Source organism: Zalophus californianus, chromosome 15 (assembly GCF_009762305.2).
Source record: "Zalophus californianus isolate mZalCal1 chromosome 15, mZalCal1.pri.v2, whole genome shotgun sequence".
NCBI lineage: Eukaryota > Metazoa > Chordata > Mammalia > Carnivora > Otariidae > Zalophus > Zalophus californianus.
The window spans coordinates 18,582,587-18,605,691 of NC_045609.1; the positions used below are offsets into that span (position 1 = coordinate 18,582,587).

Here is a 23,105-nt window from a genome sequence, read left to right on the forward strand (position 1 = left end):
GGTAGGTGAAGGGGTGGGGGTGGGGGATGGGAATCCCAGTATGGAAGCCAGAACTGGGTTCTCACTCCGGGCCTAGGCCTGCTTTTCAACTGCTAATTGTTTCTGATTTTCCAAAGCTTCTTTCAGATCTTTTTGTAAAGAACATATCAAGGCTCCTTTCAATAGAAGTTAAGAATCTGCCTGGGGCCACTCTGGAAACTGTAGCGACTAGAGCAACGTTGTATACTTTCGCACAACACAACTGAAATCTGTCAAGGTTTTTTGTACAAAGGTCTCTGAGAGGGTGGGTTAGCGGTTTTAATTAAGTTTAAAAAAATGTTTGGGGTATCGACCAGAAAGGAATTGTACTAAAAAGAGGTTAAAACCAGAGTAACAGGTGCTGTGAACACAGGAGGGAAGCCAAGAGCCAACGCGTGCACTCGTCTCTGGGAAACGCGAGCAGGGCAGGTGCGTCAGGAGGGGAGCGCCGCGGGTCGCCGGCCGGGGCAGGATGGCGGGGCGGAGGGCACCGTTCCCCGGACCCGGCACCAACACCAGACCCTAACCGAGGCCTCCTGCGGTGGCAGGCGCCTGGGACGGCGCCTACTGGGGGCTTGGGCGGGCGGGCGTCTCGGACGGGTGGGCCGGGGCCGTGGGCCTCGGAGCCCGGGGCTGGCGGAGGCGCCGCATCCCCGCGCCCGGCGCTCAGCACTGAAGCAGCCGCCCCCACGCGGCGGGGCGGGGGCCGGGACCGGGAGCGCGCGGGGGAGGTGTCTGCTCCCGGGGACTGAGGCGGCGCCATCGCCTGCCCGCTGCCGCAGGGACGCGGGCCGCCGCGCCGTCGGCGACATCTTGCTCGGGAGGAAAGCGCGGGGGAGGGCGGGCCGCTCGGAGCTGCAGCGCCCAGCGCGCGTTGGACCGGCCGGGCGCCGCGGGGCGGGAGACGCAGGGCCAGCGCGGGGCGGCACCCAGGAGGTAAGCTTGGAGGGGGCCCCGAGGACCCCTAGGCCCGCTCCTGCTTTGCCTCGCTCCTGCGCCCGCCTGTCCCCGGCCTCCCGCGGCCCTGTCACCCTAGCCCAGAGCCTCTGGCGTCCCACCTCCCGAGCCGTCCCCCGAGGGGGCGCCCGTCCCCCGCGATGCTGGCCGCTCCGCCCGCCTCCGGGAACCTCCCGCCCCGTACCCTGCCCGGGCTCTCAGGACAGGGTCACCAGACGCGACGCTACCTGGCGGGTCCTCCCGGGACCCGCCCCTTCCCGGGGGCGGGCCGCCGGCTCCCTCCGCCCCCTCACCGCCGCCCCCGCCCCCGCCCGCGCCCCGCCCCGTGCGGGCGGGGCTCCGGGTTTAAACGTCGCGGCGGGCCGGGCCGGCGGGAGGGGCGGGGCGGGCCTCTGTGTCGTGTCCCCCCGGTCCGTAGGCGGCGGCGGCTCGGAGCGGCGCGCACTCAGCCTGGCGGGAGGCACCATGTCCCCGGGGAGCGGGGTGAAGAGCGAGTACATGAAGCGCTACCGGGAGCCGCGCTGGGACGAGTACGGGCCGTGCTACCGCGAGCTGCTGCACTACCGCCTGGGCCGCCGGCTGCTGGAGCAGGCGCACGCGCCCTGGCTCTGGGACGACTGGGGCCCGGCCGGAGCCTCGGACGACTCGGCGTCATCGGCGTCGTCCGGCGCCGGGGGCCCCGCGCCCCAGTGCGCCCCCGCCTCGCCACCCGCCGAGCCCGCGGCGCCGGAGGGGCCGGAACGGCGGGCGCGCGGGCCGGCGGAGGAGCGGGGCGCCGAGGCGGCGGAGGCCGAGGAGGCCCGGGACGCGGAGAGCGTGGAGGAGGCGGCCGCTGCGGCTCTGCCAGGTACCGGGCCGGGAGGGGGCTGCGAGGGGCCTGCTCCTGGCGGCCGAGCTGCCCAGCTCAGGGTCTCGCTGCGCTCAGGGCAAGCCCTTCCCTTTTTCTTTTTTCCCCCTGGTAGATGAAGAATCCACCTCCCTTGACAAAGTAAGGGTGGTGTCAGCCCCGCCTTTGCCCTCCCACCCTTTATTTCCGTACTAGGGTGGCTCTGGTTGTGAATAGAGTTGAAGTGCCGCTGAACTCCGTCTCTTCACCCGGGGGCCTTGGTTGCCGGAGTGAGCTCCACAATCCCATCTATTTATATCTAAGCGCCCATTTTTTTTTTCCGTAGAGGAGCCCAGCTTTCATCGGATTCTCAAAGAGGACCTACCCCGAGAGGTTAAGAATCACGGAGCCAAGCTTTCAGTCTTATGAACGGGGCCGCTGTTTTCTGTGTTAACTCCCTGACCTCGCTGCATTGTGTCTAAAGAATATTTTGAATTTGTTTACGCAGGCTGTTGCGTAACTCCTGGTTGGTGGGATGTAAGTGCTAGGTCCTCTGGCTTCTTGCCCCTCCGCTCAGCCAAAGCGCGCATCTCATCAAAAGGCTGCCGAGATGCAGGGCCGGAGCAGCCGCTGGAAAATGGCTCACGGGCGGCGCGTGCCTTGTTTCCGCCGCGGCCCTACACCTTGTCTCCTGGCCAGACGGTTGCAGAGTTGGGGTCTCAGCATCAGAGGCCCGGGGGATGGTCGCTGGTGCTCAGGGCCGAATTAAATGCCTCAGGCAGGATACAGCCTGGAGTAACGAGCGGTTCCTTCCTTCTACTTTCTAACGGTGGCCAGACACCTCACACTCTCCACCCCGGGTCACTCAATTTTAAAGAGGCTCTGGCGATTAGGATAACCGAAATGTATTGAGAGCTTATTATGCCTCCAGTCACTGATCTTAGAATATGTTATTTTCTCGTTTAACGTTCAAAATAATTCTAAGTGGTAGCATAATTTTTGTCTCAATCTTATAGATGAAGAAATGGGAACTCGGGATAAATGATCAGTGACTTTATTTTTGTTTATGGCATCGTAAGTGGTAATTAATCAACTCCTTGCAATTCGTCGCCCTCGACTCTCTGCAAGAGGCTGGGAGATGTAATCTTTGAGTGGAAGAGCCAGGAGACTTAGTTCTTGATCTGTCATCGTCAGTTATTCTCAGCGCAACATCTCAGTGCAGAGCTGCCTCTCCATCCTCATGTTCCTTGTCAATTCCCAGAGATTGCTGAATATCTACAAGCTGGAATCCTAGCTGCAGTGATCACTGGTAGAAATTTGAGTAACAGAAGGTGGCGGGGGTAGGGAAACATGCCTTCTGGTTTATTCCAGTGGCACTGAGCTACCAGCTAAGTTGTGAGATGTACTTTATCAGACTGAATGTGCTTTTCTCCCTCCGGCCCTTCCCTTTCATTGTTTGTGAAAGAGGTGTCAATTATTTCTGTGGGTATAGAAATGTGGTTTTTAGATAGAATTGTAGTATGGATGGTGCCTGTGTTTACCTGATTTCGTGGATTATTTTGGTTTCCTTAGAGACACTGAATCCTACCAGTGGCTAAGATCAGTTATTTCTTTCTTCTCTGCTAATATTTCTGGTTTAGGCACCAAGCAGAAGGAAGGATGTTTGCCGAGTCCGGGACTCCCGATTACAAAATCCTTGTTTTTCAGTGGATGGTTTTATATACTAGAATGATGAGCACTCCTGAATTTCTGTAAAACATAAACATTTGGTTCTTGTTTTTACTGAAGCCATATGTACACATGGAATCATACAGTTCTGTGTGGCTTATTACAAAGATACAGCAGCTCCCCCGCCACACACAGACCAACTGCCTGTTCCTTAGGGGTCCACTTCCAGCTCCTCTGGTTTTTCTTTGGTGCTGATTTCTGTTTCTCCAAGTAACATGGAGATTGTTACTTGTAAATAACAATAAAACAATTACTATTTGTAATTCATAGTATTGACACTTCTTAATTTTCTCCCCCAGTTTTTAGCATTATCTATCTGGCTTTAATTCTTTTTACCCCTCTCCTAACCCAGACACACGGCCCCTCCCCATACCTTCCACAATATAGTCAGCACGGAGTTGGTTAGATTACAATTAGCATCTACAATGTGGTGCCTGGAAAATGTTGCTCAAAGCTGTCCTGTATTGTTTGCCATGACTCCTTTTTCTCTCACAATACAACCAATACATCAGGTTCATTATCACTGTCGACATCTTAAGACATCCCTCCCAGGGCCTCTGACCTACTTCCATCTGGCCTGGTTGCTGCTCTTGGTGCCTGCTGCCTGCCTGGTTCCATGTTGGGCGGGCCCTTGGCCACCACCCCACAGACTCCTTGGCTTCTCTCTTGGGTAGGAGCCCTTGTGTGGCCCTCACATCGTTTTCCTTCTTGGTTTACCCCTCCTGTTGGAGCTTGTCTTCTAGTAGCTTCCTGAGAAAGGGTATGTGAGAGATTAATTTCCTAAGACCTTGCATGTCAAAAGATAGCTTTATTCTGCCCTCATGATTTGGTGAGTGTGTGGCTGAGCATGGAATTCTAGGTTGGGAGTATTGTCTCTAAAAAATCTGGAGACAGTGCTCTGTTGTGTTGTAACTTGTGGTATTGCTGTTGCAGTCCCATGTCTTCCTGAATCTTGATAACATGTCCCCACCCTCAGGAAGCTTTTAGGGTCTTCTCTTTGTCCTTTGTGTTGTGAAATTTTTCCTTGGTCTGGGTCTGTTTTCCTTCAGTGTGTTTGGTGAGTCCTTACAATGAAACTCCTGCTTTGTAATTTTGGTAAGTTTTCTTGAGTTGTTTTTTCATTTCTATTTCTGTTCCTGTTCCTTTCTTTCTAAACTCCTTAGATGGATGTTAGACTTCATGAATTTATCCCCTCATTTTCTAATATGCACCCCACCCCCTATTTTCATCTTTTTCTTCGATTTTTCTGGGTGATATTCTCAACTGTATCTTCCAACTCTTCTATTACATTTTTTTTTAAAGATTTTTATTTATTTATTTGATAGAGACACAGCGAGAGAGGGAACACAAGCAGGGGGAGTGGGAGAGGGAGAAGCAGGCTTCCCGCTGAGTAGAGAGCCCGATGTGGGGCTCCATCCCAGGGCCCTGGGATCATGACCCGAGCGGAAGGCAGATGCTTAATGACTGAGCCACCCAGGTGCCCCTCTTCTATTACATTTTTTTTTTTTAACTGGTGGGATCCTATTTATTTATTTATTTATTTATTTATTTAAAAGATTTATTTGAGAGAGAGAGAATACATGAGAGGGGGAAGGGTCAGAGGGAGAAGCAGGCTCCTTTGCTGAGCAGAGAGCCTGATGTGGGACTCGATCCCAGCGCTCCGGGATCATGACCTGAGCTGAAGGCAGTTGCTTAACCAACTGAGCCACCCAGGCGCCCCCTATTTATTTTTAAATTTAATTTTGTTTTCTGGACTTGCCTTGTTCCCCTCTCTTTCCCTCTCCTCTCCCCCTCCCTTCCTCTTTTTATGCCTTTTTTAAAAATAGTGTTCTGTTCTTGATTCATGCATACAGTATCTTCTATTATCTTGCTGAGGATATTACTAGAAGTTTTTTGTTTTCTTCTCCTTGTATTTCTATAGCATAGTCTCTGGTTCCCCACTGTCTCCCCATTTTTGGTTCTTTTTGTTTATAAATCTGAATTTCATGTTAGTTTTCTCAAGTGTCTAATGATCCTTGGGTTCTCGTTCTTATTTAAGAGATGGGTCCTAGAAAGCTGTCAGGACGCTCTTTGTGTGTGATGGGGTGGCAGTGGGAGTGTTTACTGTGGACTGACGCATGCCTTGAAGAGTGGTCTGGACTGTCTCTAATTGCTTTTTTCATAGTCACATTTCTTTTTAAATTAAATTTTATTTTTTAGCAAAGTTATACATATGCATAATTTTTAAAAATATACTTGAAAAAAAATAATTCTGACCTATTTCCCATACCTCTTGCTCTCTAGGGTGCACCTTCCAACTCTTTTCAGCTGTGGCCACCCTCTTCTCATCTAGACTTATGTGTTGGCTTTTTTATTTTAAATGTTATATATTGACTTCCCATCATGGGAGATGATTTAGCTTAAGATCTTAGCTCTGCCACCCCCACTCCCCAACATATATTATAGGAGCACCTATTTGTCCCACAATATTAACTATATGACTATTTTGTTTAAGCACTATTTTGTTTCTGTGTTTGAATTATTGTGACTCTGTAAAATGGTATTTACAGGTGAGCCAAGTAGTATATTCTGACTACGTTTTCTTTTCATTTATGTTTTTCCTGAAGTTAACCATTGCTTCATTTTTTTGTTTGCTTATGTATATTTTTTATATTCCCATCATTAATTCAGCTTGAAATAGTCTGGTAGTACTTTAAAACTTGTCATATGCTAGACACATTAGGTGTTCCATTCATTTAGTTTTTTCCTTGGAGACATTTTTTTTTTGAACCCTCATCCTCCTTATTTATGCTGCCCAGATCAGTCTGGTGCTTCTCTTCACTGTTTGCCTGAGTATTCCTTTTGCTTACCTCCTTTATCTGACCCCTGTCTTAGAAATCTCAAGCGTTCCTTTGTGTGGCTAATCCCTTCCTTTTGGTGTAACACATCCTCAGTAAGTCCTGAGAAATGTTGCATGGGAAGTAATGGTTTTGTGACCTTTTATGACTGAAAATGCCTTTACTATATCCAAAGGTTGGATTGATATTTTGCAAGGTAGAGAACTCTAGATTAGAAATTTCAGTGTTCTAAAGCATTATTATATTGAATCCTACTTTTTGGTCTTGCTTTTTGGAAGTACCATTCCATTCTGACACCCTGTGTATGTGACCTCATTTTTTTTTCTTTCTTTTGGTGAGGGGGCAGTTTTTAAAGAGGTTCTCTTTATCTTAGGTGTTCTAAAATTCTATGTGTCTGTCCCTTTTTTTTTTTTTTTTTTAACGTAAGCTCTACACCCAATGTGGGGCTTGAACTCATGACCCTGAGGTCAAGAGTCATATGCTCTGCCAACTCAGCCAGCCAGGTGCCCCCTATGTGTATGTCTTTTATCATTCATTGGGCGGACAACTTGGTGGGCCTCTTTAGTCTGGAAATGTTTCTTACAGTTCAGTAATATTTTTTAGTACCATTTAAAATAATTTCCTGTGCTCTATTTGGTTTTTCTTTCTATGATTATTTTTAGTTGGATGGTATAACTCCTGAATCAAATCTCTAACATTTTTATTTAAAACTTCTCTGATATTGGAATTTTGGGTTCTGTTTTCTTGGAGAACTCATCAATTTTATCTTCCAAACTTTATACTGAAATTTTTAATTCTACCATCCCAGTCTTAAACTCTGAAAAGATTACATGTTTTTTGTCCCAAGTGTTATTTTTAAAAATTAAAAATAAAAAAATAGCATCCTGTTCTTCTTGGATTTCTTTTAACTCAAAAAAAAAAAAAAAAGCCATAAATATCCTTTGAGGGCTCTCTTGTATTTCCTAGTCTTTTCTGTATATTTTGGTCTTTTTCTTTTTAGAGGATATACTCACGTGTTTGCTCTTAGCCTGTCTGCTCATATGTAAGAGTGAGGCTTGAAGAACTTTTTAGGAGCTCTGTATGTGGGGGTTGTTGTTGACTAATTGGATCAGGACCAGCTGTTTCTCTGAGGGACTTCAAGCATAGTATATGCCCATTGTTCTTGTGTTCACTTTCCCAGACAGCACGCCTCCAATCTCCTGCCTGGAAGGTACAAGCCTGGCCATCAGCATTCTGGGAACAGAGTTGGGGAAAGGGAGCAGGGGTCTTGTTCTTTACCACATAAACCTATTTTCAGGAAGGTGTTACCCCTTACTTCTCCTGTGCCTGGTATTTCAAGTCCATACCCCCTCTGGTTCTCTCTGGAGAGTAACCCATATGCCTTCTGGGTTGGGAGAGGAGCCATCACCTGGCTTATGGACTAGAGGAAAGACTGTGCAAGAAGTATCTACAGCTACATAACAGAATTACCCTGAAAACTAATGGCTTAAGATTCCAATACTCATTGATTATTGCTCATGGTTTCTGTGGGTTGGAATTTGGCCTCGGCACAGGGGTATGCCTTGTTTCTGCTCTGTGATTTCTGCAGCCTCTGATGGAAGGTGCCAGGGCTGGGGGCTGTCTGCTAGGACACTCACATGTGACATCTTCATGCACCTGGCCTTCTTCATAACATGCTGGCTGGCCGCCAAGGGCATGTGTTCCAGAGAGAGAGCTGGGCAGATGCTGTATTGCCCTTTGTGACTTATTACTGGGAGCCATGTAGCACCTCTTTCACCCCATTCCTTGCTTAAAAAGTCTGCCAAGGTTCATAAGGAAGAAGCATCTACCAGCCCAATTCTCAACAGGCACGTTCATATTTTTTTTTTATTTTTTATTGTTATGTTAATCACCATATATTACATCATTAGTTTTTGGTGCAGTGTTCCATGATTCATTGTTTGTTTATAACACCCAGTGCTCCATGCAGAACGTGCCCTCCTCAATGCCCATCACCAGGCTAACCCATCCCCCTACCCCCCTCCCCTCTAGAACCCTCAGTTTGTTTTTCAGAGTCCATCATCTCTCATGGTTCATCTCCCCCTCTGACATACTCCCCTTTTCTTCCTCTCCTGTTATCTTCTTCTTTTTCTTTTTTCTTAAAATATGTTGCATTATTTGTTTCAGAAGTACAGATCTGTGATTCAACAGTCTTGCACAATTCACAGCGCTCACCGTAGCACATACCCTCCCCAATATCTATCACCCAGCCACCCCATCCCTCCCACCCCCCACCACTCCAGTAACAACAGGCACGTTCATATTATGTGGTTAGAAGAGTATGTGGGCTGGGGCACTGATTAATGCTGGACCTTCTGCATCATTTTCCAGTTCCTTTTGGGGTTCAGTTTGTGTCCTGTGGGGCTTTCTTCTGCAGGGAGTTAGGATTCATCCTACTCAATTCTGCAAGGTCACTTCTACATCTTCATCTACTTTCCAGCTTCCAAAATTTTATCGACACCTGATGTCATCACCTCCCTTACTTTTTGTCCTGTGGGTTATGCCTTTTTTCCTTCACTGGAGTGGGCTTTTGGGATGAAGGGACTATACACACATGTCATTGGTGCGTATTTAACCTAAATTCCATTTGTTGTATTTTTACTTATGTTTATTTTTTACTTCTTTCTTTCTTTCTTTTTTATTTTATTATTTTTTAAAGATTTTATTTATTCATTTGACAGAGAGAGAGACATCGAGAGAGGGAACACAAGCAGGGGGATTGGGAGAGGGAGAAGCAAGCTTCCCGCTGAGCAGGGAGCCCGATGCGGGGCTCAATCCCAGGACCCTGGGATCATGACCTGAGCTGAAGGCAGACGCTCAAACGATTGAGCTACCCAGGCACCCTACTTCTTTCTTTCTTGATCAGTCTTACCAGAAACTTGTGAATTCTATTAGTTTTTTTCCCAAACTAATGCTTAGCTATGTGGATTTTCTTTATTATATGTTTTTATTAATCCATGATCTTTTTTCCCTTACTCTAATTTTCTTTTTTTTTTTGAAGATTTTATTTATTTGAGAGAGAGAATATACATGCAAGCTGGGGAAGGAGCAGAGGGGGAGGGAGAGGGACAAGCAGACTGCACTGAGCTCAGAGACCGACGCGGGGCTTGATCCCAGAACCCTGAGATCATGACTGGAGCCGAAACCAAGTCAGACGCTTAACCCACTGAGCCACCCAGGTGCCCCCTCTGATTTTCCTTGAGTTTATTTTTCTAACTTTTTAAGATGGATGCTTATCATTGATTTTGTTTTGTTTTGTTTTGCCCTGCCTTTCTTTTTGGATATATTGATTTTAAGGCTATAAATTTCCATCTGATTACTGCTTTAGCTATACCATCAGTTGAGTATGATCAATCCTAACTTCCTGCAGGAGAAAGGCCCAAGTTTTGTTATATAGTATTTTATTTACTTAAGCAAAATTATTATGATTTTTAAAATACATGAAAAATTAACGTTTAATACTTATGTATATAAGTACATAAATACAAACATAAGGAAACATATTTTTCTTTAAAAAAAAGACTAGGGGCAGCTGGATGGTTCAGTCAGTTAAGCATCTGTATCTTGATTTCAGCTCATGTCATGATCTCAGGATGGTGAGATCGAGCCCCACGTCAGACCCCTCACTCAGCATGGAGGTATGCTTGAGATTCTCTCTCTCCCTCTGCCCATGCTCTCTAAATAAATAAATAAATAAAATCTTAAAAAAAAAACCCAAATACCAAAAATCTCAAACATTATGCTTGGTGAAGAAACTTTAGGAGCATGTCTTTTCTTTCCCTTTTTTTTTTTTAAGATTTTATTTATTTATTGAGAGAGAGCATGCACATGTGCACCACTGGGGGAGGGGCAGAGGGGGAGAGAGAAAATCTCAAGAGGACTCCGCAGACTTCCATCACCACTATTTTTTTTTTGAAATTGTTAAACATTGCTGTAAAGTATACCTAACACACTTTACCATTTTTAAATGTGACATTGAGTACATTCCCATTTTTTGTAACCATGATTTTTTTTTTAAGATTTTTTATTTATTTATTTGACACAGAGAGAGAGAGAGAGAGAGATTGAGAGAGAGAGAGATCACAAGCGGGCAGACAGGCAGGCAGAGGGAGAGGGAGAAGCAGGCTCCCCGCTGAGCACAGAGCCGGACATGGGGCTCGATCCCAGGACCCTAGGATCACGACCCAAGCCGAAGGCAGCCGCTTAACAGACTGAGCCACCCAGGTGCCCCACCATATGATTTGTTTTTGATGTGCACTAAAATGTTTTTAAATTTCAAAACTAGAGATTTTTAAAGTTTTTTATTTTTATTTTATCGAGTTTAATTACACTACAGGATACAGTCTATATGATTTAAATAAATGTATTAAAGATTTGGTTTATAGCCTTAGATATGTCAATTCTTTAAACGCCAAGCATTTATATTATTACAAGTTCTGTATCCTGTAGTTATTCGATGCAGTGTTGTATATGTATCCATTAGGTCAAATTCTGTCGTTCAAATACTTTAAAAAAATCTTTAGAAAATACTTTAAAAAAATCAGACTGTTCAATAAAACTTACTGTGATGGTGGATGTTTTCTTTGTATCATCCAGCATGCTAGTCACTAGCCACATGAGGTTACTGAGCACTTAAAACTCCGACTAGCATATCTGAGGAACTGAATGTTTACCTTTATTTTAATTAATTTAAACTTACCTTTAATAGCCACATGTGGTTAGGCTTTTGTATTGGATTAAGCACAGTCCTAAAACAAGACTGGATTTATTTTTGTTTGAGTGTTCTGTCAGTTACTGAGAAAGGGAGTGTTCTAATCCTCCGCTATAATGGTTGTGAGCACTGTTTTTGTTTGTCTGAAGTCTTTATTCTAAGCTTCGTTCTTTTGAATAGGATTTCGAATCATAGACTTACATGCACTTCTCCTATACCAGGCACTACTTCAAAGGTTTTATAAATATTAGTATTATAGTGATAAGTCTGTCTCTTCTGTATTTTCTGTCTTTGTCTCCTGCTGCTGCAGATGTACTTGAGTTTGTCTTTCTCTTGAAGTATCACGGAGCGTAAATGCCGTTATTTTATAGTCTGTTAATGCTGATTCCCTCATGTCAAGGCTGTTGCTCCTGCTGGTCCTTCCTTACTGTCTTTTCTCCTTGTGTGCCTGCTCCTTGTTTTGCAGCACATTCATAATTATGTTTGCAAAATCATTTGCAGGGATAATTTGAGGCCTCAGGTCACTGGAGAAGAGTTGAGCTTTTTGTGTGGGGTGCCTGTGGACCCTCTCGGTTTTGAGCAGCAGTCTCTATTTATCCATGCTGGGGAGGGTTGGTCCCGTAGTCCACTGTTGACTATGAACTGAGGTCTCCACTCTGTTCACTCCGTAGCCCGCTGTAGTCTGGTTCCGTGACCCCACGTTCCGCTCTGTCTGCTGTGGGACAGCTTGGTTGCCAAATGCCAAGTCTCTTCCTCCTCATCTCACTGACCGCCCCCCCCCCCCCATCATATTTGGCACTTTCACCGAAGCTCTTCCCTTCCTTGCTCACCTGGTTAGTTTTTCTACTTCTCTAGCAATTCTTTCATGCCCTTTGGGCGCCCCGTCCTCTGCCTGGCTGCTTCTTAAATCACTGTCCCCGGGGGCCTGACTCCACTCTCCCCTTCTCTGACTGCATTTCTTCTGTTCCAAATCCAGGCCTCAGCTCCCACCTGCTCACTCACCACCTCTCCCGGCCCCAGATTAAGTGTCCGGCTGCTGCCTGCTTGGCTGTTCCAGAAGCATGTCACATCTGAGGCGACTATCCTTTCCTTATCCTTTGGTGGGCCTTTCATCAGAGGACAGCATGCCCATCCATCCACTCCAAACACCTGTGGGGGCTGTAGCCCCCTCTTTGTGCCCAGGGCTGCGTTGTGTCGTGTCCACCTGTCAGTCCTACCCAGTCTACCCAGTGTTGCTGGGCTGTCTGCTCTGGAGAGGCTTCGGCACCACCTCACTGCTGTTCTGGTCAGTGTGTACTTCACAAGTGCCCGGTGAGTCTGAGCACCTGCCGGGCTTGGCGGGCCCCCTTCTGGTCCTTCTTTGCCTCTCCACCTCTGCTGTGACTGTCCGTCCCCACCTCCTCCCACTTCCCGCACCACCCCCAGACTGCCATTGTTCGCTAGCTGGCCTTTCTGTCCTCATCCTTCTAACTCATCCTTCACATTGCTAGTTAGAGGCCTTGTTCCTAAAATGTAAATAGGGCCGTGTCATTTTCCAGCTTAAAATCCTTTAGTGATTCTTCATCATTTTCAGGATAAAATAAAACTCCTGAGTTTGGCATAGAAAGTCTTTATTCCACCCTTGCTACCTGCTCCATGCCTTCATCCATAGACTCTCTGTGCACCTGTCATTTTGAACTATTTATATTCCCTCTTCTCTCCGGACCTTTGAACAAGATGTTCCCCCTTGCTGAGATTCTCTTTTCTATTTTCTTCCTGGCTAGCTTATCCTTTACACGTAATCATTATTACCTTCTCTGGCTAGGCTTCTCTGGAAGGCCTGGGTCAGACACAGAGGGAGTGGGAGAGGAAGAGAAGGAAGGGAAATGAATCAGTGAAGATGATTTGGGTTGTTTTCCCTCTCGTCCTCAGTATTGTGACTGCACAAGGCTTTGCGTCCCCCCCCTTCTATCTCCCTTTGTCTTGGTCTTGATGGGCTTCTAGCCAGCAAAGAGAAGAGAATAAAGTGTGGACACATCACTCAGAAATGTTTGAGCAATGAATGGATTTAGGTCCTCATGGTAAAATGGAAGATTGGCATCTCGCCTTATCCGCAAACAGCTCAAGTGCTGTGTTTAAAGATATGGCACAGTGGTACAAAGCACTAAATCCCAGGGTCAGTGCATTATCTCTTTCTTAAAATATGTAGTAATAAATGAAACAGTCTGGTAGAGTCAAGGTCATTGCTAAAGACAGAAATTGAGGCTTCTTACACTTGTGCCACAGGATCTGGACTTCCTATTCGGGGCTCACTCTAAAGGGAACATGGACAGAAGCAAGAAACGAATCACAGCTAAAAATAGTAAGGGACAAGAGTATGTCCTAAAGAAGTGATGAGGTTTTGGAATAGCAACCTATAAAATCATTATCTAGAGACAAATTCTGGAGCATCTAAAGTGAGGGGTATTCTTAAGACCTTAAAGATCCTTAAACAGCTGGGGTAAGTGAAATGGAGCCCAGATGCATAAGGAGCTCTTATTCAAAAGAATGAATTAGATCACAGTCTTACACCAGACAAAAATTAACTCAAGTGGTTTAAAGACCTGAAACCATAAAATTCCTAGAAGAAAACACAGGCAGTGAGCTCCTTGACATCAGTCTTAGCAATATGTTTTTTGGACCTGATTCCAAAGGCAAGGGAAACAAAAGCAAAAATAACCAGACAGGACTACAACAAGCTGAAAAGCTTCTGCACAGTGAGGGAAACCATCAACAAAGTAAAAAGGAGGCAACCTATTGAATTGGAGAAGATATCTGCAAATGACTTATCCCATAAGGGGTTAAATATCCAAAATATATACAGAACTCCCACAACTCAACAACAAAAAACCCCGAACAACCCAAATTAAAAAATGGCCAGAGGACCTGAATAGACATTTTTCCAAAGAAGATAGGCAGATGGCCAATAAGCATATGAAAAGACATTACACATCAGTAATTATCAGGGAAATGCAAATCAAAACCACAATTCGATGTCACCTCACACCTGTTAGAATTGCAATTACCAGAAAGATCAGAAATAACAGGTATTGCAAGGCTGTGGGGGAAAGGGAGCCCTCATACACTTGATAGGAATAGAAGTTGGTGCAGCCACTATGGAAAACAATATGGCGATTCCTCACAAAAGTACCAGTAGAACTAACTGTATGATCCAGCAATTCCACTTCTGGGTATTTATCTGAATACAAAAACACTAATTTGAAAAGACATAGGCACCCCTGTGTTTATCACAGCATAAGTTACAATAGCCAAGATCTAGAAACAACCTAAGTGGCCATTGATGGATGAATGGGCAAAGAATGTAAGGCATATATATATACACACGACAGAATGTTACTCAGAGGAGCCACAAAAAAAGTAGGAAATCTTGCCATTTGCAACAACATGGATGTCTTTCAAGGGTTTCATACCAAGTGAAATAAGTCAGATGAAGAAAGACAAATGCCATATGATCTCACCTATATGGAGAATCTAAAAAACTTAAGACAAATCAACAAACAAAACAAAAACAAACTCATGGATACAGAGAACAGATTAGCGGTTACCAGAGGGGGGAGGGAGAAGGGGGAGGGCAGAATGGGTGGAGGGGCTCATTTGCACGGTGACGGACAGTAACTAGGCTTACAGTGGTGATCACTTTGTGGTGTATACAAATACCAAATTATAATGTTATATACCAATTTTATGTCAATAAAAACAAAACATGTAAATTTAGGCTGAAATGAAACATGAGGTCACAAAGGGTTTAAACAAAACTATAACTTTTATAAAAGATAAAAGGTTTATAAAAAATAATGAAAATCATATAGTGTTAGGGAAGTGGGTATGTTTTAGAGTGTATCCTTAATGTCTGGTGTTGACCTCGGGTAGGGCAGTCCCATTTTTTTTTTTTTTAAGATTTTATTTATTTGAGATAGAGCGAGAGTGAGAGAGAGAGCAAAAGCACGGGGAGCGGGAGAGGGAGAAGCGGGCTCCTCGCCGAGCAGGGAGCCCGATGCGGGGCTTGATCCCAGGACCCTGGGATCATGACCTGAGCTGAAGGCAGACGCTTCACTGACGGAGCCACCCAGGCGCCCCAGGGCAGTCCCATTTTCCTCCAGAGTTTCTCCAGCTCTGCTTGACAGAATTTAGGACTGTGTAGACCATGGGTTCTCATTCATGCAGGCATTTCTATTGCACGTGTTGGGGGAGCTCTCCTCTCCAGCTCTTCATACTGGGAATGTGGGGCTGGAAGCCTATGTGAATAACTATGGAAACACTCCCAGTTGTGACTGAGGACCTTTTAAATCGAGGTTGCCAGCTCGCTCTTACAAGGAGCAGGTAGGAGCCGTAGGGAGCTTTCTATATTCATGGAACGTCAAAAAGAAACGAAATTGAGCATGTAAGCACCATCAGGAGCTTTCCATAATCATGGTGCCTCAGAAAGAAATGGAATCCTGGAACTCCAGTTGAGTAAATTGAAAACTAACCTTTTGCCACTGCTGAGTGATTACCACAAATCCAGATCTTTCTCTGAAGCAAGACACTGATGATTGGACGTACCTTGGGGTTGTGGAGAAAGCTGTTAGGCTGTGGTGTTTTCTAGCTTTTAATATTTAATTGAGCTGCTTAATTTCAGAATATGAATATCAGGGGTGTCTGGGTGTCTCAGTGGGTTGAGCGCCCAACTCTTGATTTCGGCTCAGGTCATGATCTCAGGGTCGTGAGATCGAGCCCTGTTTTGGGCTCTGTGCTGAGCATGGAACCTCCTTGGGATTCTCTCCATCTCTCCCTGCCCCTCCCCCTCCCCCTGAAATAAATAAATAAACAAACAAACAAATAAATAAATCTTTTTAAGAAAAGAATATGCATAACAGTTGTTGCTTTTGAATAGGCTTGGTTCAATATTGGTGTATTTGTTGATTTTAAAATGGGATAGACTGAAAAGTATGATACTAACTTGTTGCTGTAGTTCTGCTCTCCAGGAAATTGTGAATTGAGCTATAAGTGAACAAGTTACTGAACTAAGCATTATGAATTTTACAACCCAAATATTTAAGGTAATTATATAGAAACATGATTTTAAAACATTCTCATTTTGTTTTGTCTCCTTTTTTTTAAAAGCACTGCCAGTGAAAGATACAAAAGAAAAACCTGAACAACAGATCAGAACAAAAGAGACTGACAAGTTACCTAGCAGTACTGAACCTCGACAGCAACAAAGTGCCTTATTTGCGAGAGGAAATAGGAAAGCAGTCAAAAGTCCTCAAAGATCATCAAGTAAAATAAAAGAGAACAAGCATCCGTTTGCCCTTTATGGGTGGGGAGAAAAACAGACGGATACAGGAAGCCAAAAAACTCACAACGTCTGTGCTTCTGCTCCGGTGCATGAGGTGGGTTCATGTGCACCAGCCTCTCTGCCTGGTTGGAGGGAGGATGGGAGTTGGGCTCTGCTCCTGTGGAACCTGTCCTGTGTTCGCTGCGATGCTTGGGGGTCACGGTAGGTCTTAGGGGATGGCGGGGGACGGGGGGCGGGGGCAAGGAAAGCCCAGACCTGGGCATCTGATTGGCAAACAGGAGTCTGGGTGTTAGCTTCCCGGAGATCGAGGGGTTTTGCTGGGAGTTAGCTGGTATCTGGAAGGTTTACCAATATGGAGCCAGGTGAAGAAGGGGCTGGAATCAGGGTTTTTAGGTTGCTGGGAGGCCGGTGGGTCAGAGGAGGAGAAGCACAACCAGGGCTTGTGGCAGCCCATCTAGATTTGCCACGGGGCTCTGGAGAGGTTTCCAGTTCCTTTGGTTTTGATAACGGGTATTCCTTGACTCCTTTGTTTTCTTTTGTTAGATGGCTTCTCCTATAGTTCTTGGCATTTACTGTAGACTCCCTTTTGCTCTTTGCATTAAATATGGATGCTTGTGTTTTCCCCTGCTCATCCATATCCGGTGCCTTTTGCTCCTTGGAGCCTTGGTTGTCCTCTTACTTGGTCCTGAGAACGTGTCTGACAAGAGGTCTTCATGTGTGGAGGCCCAAAGCAGTTTATGTATGTTAGTGTTAATGCAGCTGCTATAGCCTAAAGCAAAGAACGAATGAAAAGAAGCAGAAAGTACGGTTTGAATTCTGATGAAATGCCATAATCAGATTTTTACTGAACAGACTTCTGAACGACCCCTAGCAGATGGTGTTTTTTGGAGTGATATTTGAGACAATGAAGCTGTCGTTTAACAAAAGACTCTGGCAATTCCGTGGGATTAAGTTTAAGAGAGTTTGTCTGTAGTACGAAACGTTTTAAGTGGTAAAAATCCCTTCAGACTTTGTTTTTTGTTTTGTTTAGTATACTGTGGTAGAACATTTAAAGTCCTTTAATGGAATACTTATCCAGGTTGATGCTAAGCTTTTTCAATAATTTTCCAGAGCCTATTTCTAGAGGCACATTGCAAATTGGTTGCTTATCATTTCTATCTACAATTCAGTGCAGTGGATATTTTTGGTGGTTCAGTTTCTTGGTCACGGACGGTGGGCAAGGGGATGGCTTTTGGGGAGAAGCAAACCAACGGGGCCGGGCTTGCCTCTGCCCTGCTTCAGGTGACCTGCGCGTGGCTTCATTGCAGACATTCTTGGAAACTGTTACAAAAGCCACGGAACTTACTATGCATTTATTTTGGAAATAATAATTTTTTATTTTTGAATAACTTAGATTCATGAATCAGCATTACGAGCCAAGAACAGAAGGCAGGTGGAAAAAAGGAAACTGATGGCTCAGAGGCAGCGTGCTCACTCCGTAGAGGTGGAGAAGAACAGAAGGATAAAGCCTTCCCCCTCCGAGAACCCGTGGATGACAGAATATATGAGATGCTACTCAGCACGAGCCTAAAGGCAGAAACGGTTGCTGGGACAGCCTCTTCGAAAAAGTGTAAATGAAAGAAAGAAGAAACAGAACAAAAGAAAAACCATCTAAAGACAACAGACACAGGTTTAAGAAACCAGTGGAGGACGCAAGGTTTTTCGTGGGGAATTTCCTAAAGACTGCTATTTCGATAGATCCTGGTCACCTACCTCAGCTGTAGGGCGACAGTTGAAGCCATAGACATTTGGTTATTTCTGAAGCTAATTCCCTATTTGATATTCTTATAAGGGTTTTGTTTTAAAGCATCTTAATCTTTTCAGACACCAACACCGAATGCCTTTAAATGGCTACAGATGCTTAACACTCAGTATTTTCATCAGATTAGCTGGAGCCTGTTTTCACCCTGTTCTCATCACTTTCCAGATTCCATAGCCCGTAAGGTCATTCCGACTTGCAGCTTTAGACCCATTTTCCTTTTGTGGAGTTTTCTTTGTGAAAGAATAGCTTGTCAACTGAGTTTTCAACACTAATATTGACTCGTTGTGTAGTGAAACCAGAACTTACTTGTGTTTCAGTTTCGGGACCACGTCACAGAGACTGTGATATTTAAGAATTGTCTGTGTTGGGGGAGGGTCCTCTTTTCTCTTTAGGATGTCACTGAGGCACTTATTATCTCATAGTTTAATAGATCGAATGCATTCCAATGACTGAAGTGCCAGTGCTGTGTCTTTAGAGTAGTATTGAAACTTTTTTTTTATTATTATTGCAACTTTTTTTTTCTTTAAACACATAACTGGGAATCAGTTCCTTGCCGCAGTGTGGCCTTTCGGCACATATGCACTGTGGGCTTTTGCCTCTTCTAGAATAGTTGGCGATGACATTTAGAACTTACAGTGTGAAATTTCATTTAATTATGTTGAGATTGTCTTGCTCACTGGGGGCAGGGGGCAAATATTAAGGTACCAATTAGAGATGTGGCCTACCCCTCCTTTCTGTAATTTCTCCTCTACAGACTCATTCATAATAAAGCCTCATACATTATTCAGACTTCTGGCCGAAACGCGTTACTCCCAGCCGGTAGATGTTACAGAGAACTTACAGTGGGAGAATAGTAGTGTGTCGAGGCACAGTTGTGAGTGTGTAAGCCAAGTGCTCCTTCCCTGGTACATTTGCTCTTGGGGTAGAAAAATGGTTTTGAGAAACACTGGTTTCTATCCAGCAGAGACAGGAATCTACAGGAAGGATGAGTCCTAAATTCTCTATAAGAGAGGAAAGAGGTCTTTGCCTAGGCCAGGTTGTCACCTGGAGATGGGCAAATAAAATTTGCCATTAGATGTGAGGTTGAACATTTCCTTGATATTTTTACTCTGTATCTTTGAAGTATTATGGTCAATTTTTACTTTTTTTTTTTTTAAGTAGGCTCCACCCCCAACATGGGGCTTGAACTCATGACCCTCAGAGCAAGAGTCGCATGCTGTACTGACTGAGCCAGCCAGGTGCCCCTATTGTCAATTTTTAGAACACAAATATGTTTTATTCCACATAAAGTCTTCACACAGTGTCATCTTACAACTGTACTGAGCTTTGACAACTCACTTAAGAATCATGAGCTTTAAAAAAAAAACAAACTTTTTAAATATTTGCATTGTTTTGAAGTGAATTCTTTTACATGGAGAGCTCTCCTAATCATTGAGATGTATATTTAACAGGAAGTTCTATATGTTGGTCCAAACAACCTTGCTAATAATTCTGGTGAATGTTGCTGTAATTATTATTAAAGTCCTTAAACACTGCAGGTACCTAAAGATCCAATTAATGTGGCATTGTGATGGTGTAACTGATTGTAAAAACTGTTCCTTTCTAACCACTTCTTGCATGTTTGGTTTTAGCCATGAAGCTCAAGTGTTCCTGTTGCACCGGACAATCTTAGGGAAGCTAGCCTTGGGAGTAGCTCAGGCCCCACGCTGACGGGCTGCCTTAGAAACCCAACTTCCTCAGGCTTTGACCAAGCCAGACTCTCTCCTTTAGAGAACAGACTCGTATTTAATGTGCTTACTACTGAAAAGTCCAGATAGAGATAAAACCTAGAAGGCAATATTGGCCAGTTGTCCCCCTTTTTAAGTAGAGGACAAATGAACAAGCTTTTTAAAGTACTTTTAATGTGCAATGAACAATGAATAAATTAATCTGAATTAATTGTGAGTGCCCATCCCATGCCCGAGTCATTAGTTGGTTAGGGTGTCTTTTCTTTTTAGGGGTGGAAATTACCCTTTGAGCCCATGGTGTTTTTCAGTGGTAACAATTTGATGCTCTTACTTTTTCCTTCTCACTCTAGAAACAAATGTATTTGTAACTATGTTCCTAAATCATGGGCCAAGTTGGAAGACAGGAAGATAGTTTAAAATTACCTTTCCTGTTGAAAAATTTGAAACTGTTTGAGAATCCAGGGACACTTAGAAAGATTAGAACAAAATAATGGCTACATAAGACTCTCTCTTTTAAATTTTGGTTTTAAAATTAAAACAAAACCGTTGGCCATAAACATGTTTTCTGTGTTACTTTTATCAAAAGCAGTAATAGAATATTGAATAACATCTAGCACTCTGCTGGGCCAAGGTGAATGAGAAGTAAATAGGAATCTATTCTTTCTTTTTCTTTTAAAACCTAAAAGGCTGCTCTTATTTAGGAGGTATCAAGATACTTTGGTACTTCTGGTTTTATACATACATATATATATGTACTCCTCCACCACCATGACATTTCTAAGCACACGTACACATTTTTTAAAGTTTACTGAACATATAGTAGGGTGTAGGTTATCTTAATTGCTCATGATGTAGTAGGCACATATTTATGGCACTTCATATGTAATAGCTTTGTCATTGTTTCATTAAATAGAAATTGCTAATAACTTGAAAGGTGTATATGCAAGGTCACTCCACCTCGGTCAGCTAAATTGCATGAAAGGTGTCTGAGTTGTTAGAACTCACTTTCCAGAACAGAATTCTGTGCTATTGGCAGGGTTTAAAAAAATCTGCAGTGATTCCCCTCCTTTTAACTCGAAATGCTGTACTGAGCATAAACTTTAAAAAGGGAATGTTATAGTATTTGGTATTTAAAATGTTTAAAAGCATTATTGGCAAAGAGGGAGAGAGGCAAAGCATATGTTGGAAGTGAAAACTTTTCTTGTTGACTGCTTCAGTAAAAAAATAGTTTCGTGGATATTTTTACCCTGGACTAGATTAAAAATGGTGCTAATGTTTATTTATCTTGATTCTGTATTTGTTTTGATATTAAAATGCTAATGCCTGACTCATAAGGTCCTTACTATAGTCTGGTGATAAGTTACTTAATATTTAAAAAGGGATCCTAAAAATGTGACCTGATCATTTCAAAATGTTTGCATTTGAAATGGATTTTTATACAACAGAATGAGTAGGGAGTCATTCGGTGTAAGTATATGCTTAATACCAAAGTATATGCAAGGAACTATGTCTAGATTATTGGCCCAGATTTGCTCCCTTCAAGCCTCCTAGTGTGAGATAGAAATAAGTTGCTTCTTAAATACTTATTTCCATTTTGGAAGGACACCTGCATGAAGACATTAGAAGCCTCTTTTTGGATTTCTTTTATAATTAGCAAAACTGTACTTAAGAACAGTCTCCCCATGTTGTTGTATGTTTGAGTACGGACTTCACTTTAACATTCTGAAGGAACAAAAGCTGGGCATCTGTAATCACAAAGCTCAGGCAATGAGAATTTTGGGTTGTATTTTCTAAGAACTATGTATTGCTTTTAGCTTATATTTAATATTGCAATTACTTGGAAAATGTGAATAAAGTTAATATTGCAGGCTAAAATTTCTCTTTTGTGGGAAATAATTCTGACTAGTACATCAATGGTTGAAGAAAATGTACGATCATATTGACTCCTAAGTGGATTTTTCATCAGAGAAATGTTTAACAAGATATACCCAGGAAAAATACTTTCTGTATATTCAACTTTGAGTTGAACTCTAAATTTTTCCTAGTCCTTTCCCTCACACCTTCCTATTTTGAAAATTACAAAAGCAATAGTGCATGGTTAAAATAATTAAAAAAAGTATGAAGTGAAGGTTCTTTCGGGACTGCCCCCTCACCAAAGTTCTGCACCCCTTCGTAGAGGAAACCAGTGTTAAGTTGGAAACCTGCAGACCTTTTCTCTAAACACTTAGCTATGGAGTTAGATGTATGTTTCTTGGGAGGTGTGCAAGTACATGATCATGCCCTACATGTTCTATAGCTTTTAATATCATAGGGAAGGTCTGTGTTCCAGGTTAAGTGGAGTTTGACACACACCTTCCTTTTGTTCTCACTGAACACAGCAATAAAACCTGGACAGAATGTATGGCACAACCATTGGAAGACTTAAAGAGGTAAATAGTACCAAGCAGGTGGGGGAGAACACCAGAATTCTGAGTACAACCGAAGTGGTGAGTTTCCCATTTTTGTATTCCTCTGGTATCTTCCAGCCAGAATGCAGCACAGCCCCAATTGCAGAAGTGAGCACAGTGGTGCAGAGATCCTAGAGAAGCCAGGCTTGTGGAACAAAAACAAGTGCTAGAGCTCAGAAGGAGTGGGGGCGATGCCCTTTCTTTGCTCTCCTTCTCCATTTTTGATGCTAGAGCCCCAGCTAATCCCTTGGCTGCCAGTGGGAGCCTGCAGGAGCCAAGAGTGTGAGGGAAGGGAATTTCTTTTCCGTTTGGTAGAGGCATGGCCAAGGAAGTGGAGCCAAGGCTCAGTTACTGGGGTGGGCTGGAAGTGTTGGGCTAGAGGGCCCAGGAAGTACTGGAGAGAGAGTAGGGACTCCACAAAGTTATTTATGAGCTCTGCCTCACCCCTGACCTGCTCACCTGGTTCACACTGTTCACCCATGAAACTGATTCTAATTAGCATACCAAACATATTTGAGATCTCTGCTGATCCGTAGATCTCTCCCCAGGTCTCCCACTGATCATGAGATGGTGACAGATCCAAGTAGCATTGTAAAGGCTTTGAAAAACTGAACTGATGTTACCACCACTCACAGAACTTGTGGCCTGAACCTAACCAGACTGATTACTTGCTAAAACAAAGATATCACCACTCACA

General features: G+C 44.0%; 1 protein-coding gene across 1 annotated transcript; it reads left to right on the top strand.

Moving 5' to 3' along the window:
• Positions 1-411: 411 nt before the first annotated feature.
• LOC113923649 (centriole, cilia and spindle associated protein) lies at positions 412-21,825 on the top strand. Its single transcript, XM_027596630.1, has 5 exons — positions 412-447; positions 801-954; positions 1,394-1,822; positions 16,259-16,527; positions 17,827-21,825. Exons 3-5 carry the CDS (start codon positions 1,441-1,443, stop codon positions 18,001-18,003), a joined length of 828 nt encoding a protein of 275 aa, XP_027452431.1. The 5' UTR covers positions 412-447; positions 801-954; positions 1,394-1,440; the 3' UTR covers positions 18,004-21,825.
• Positions 21,826-23,105: the final 1,280 nt, after the last annotated feature.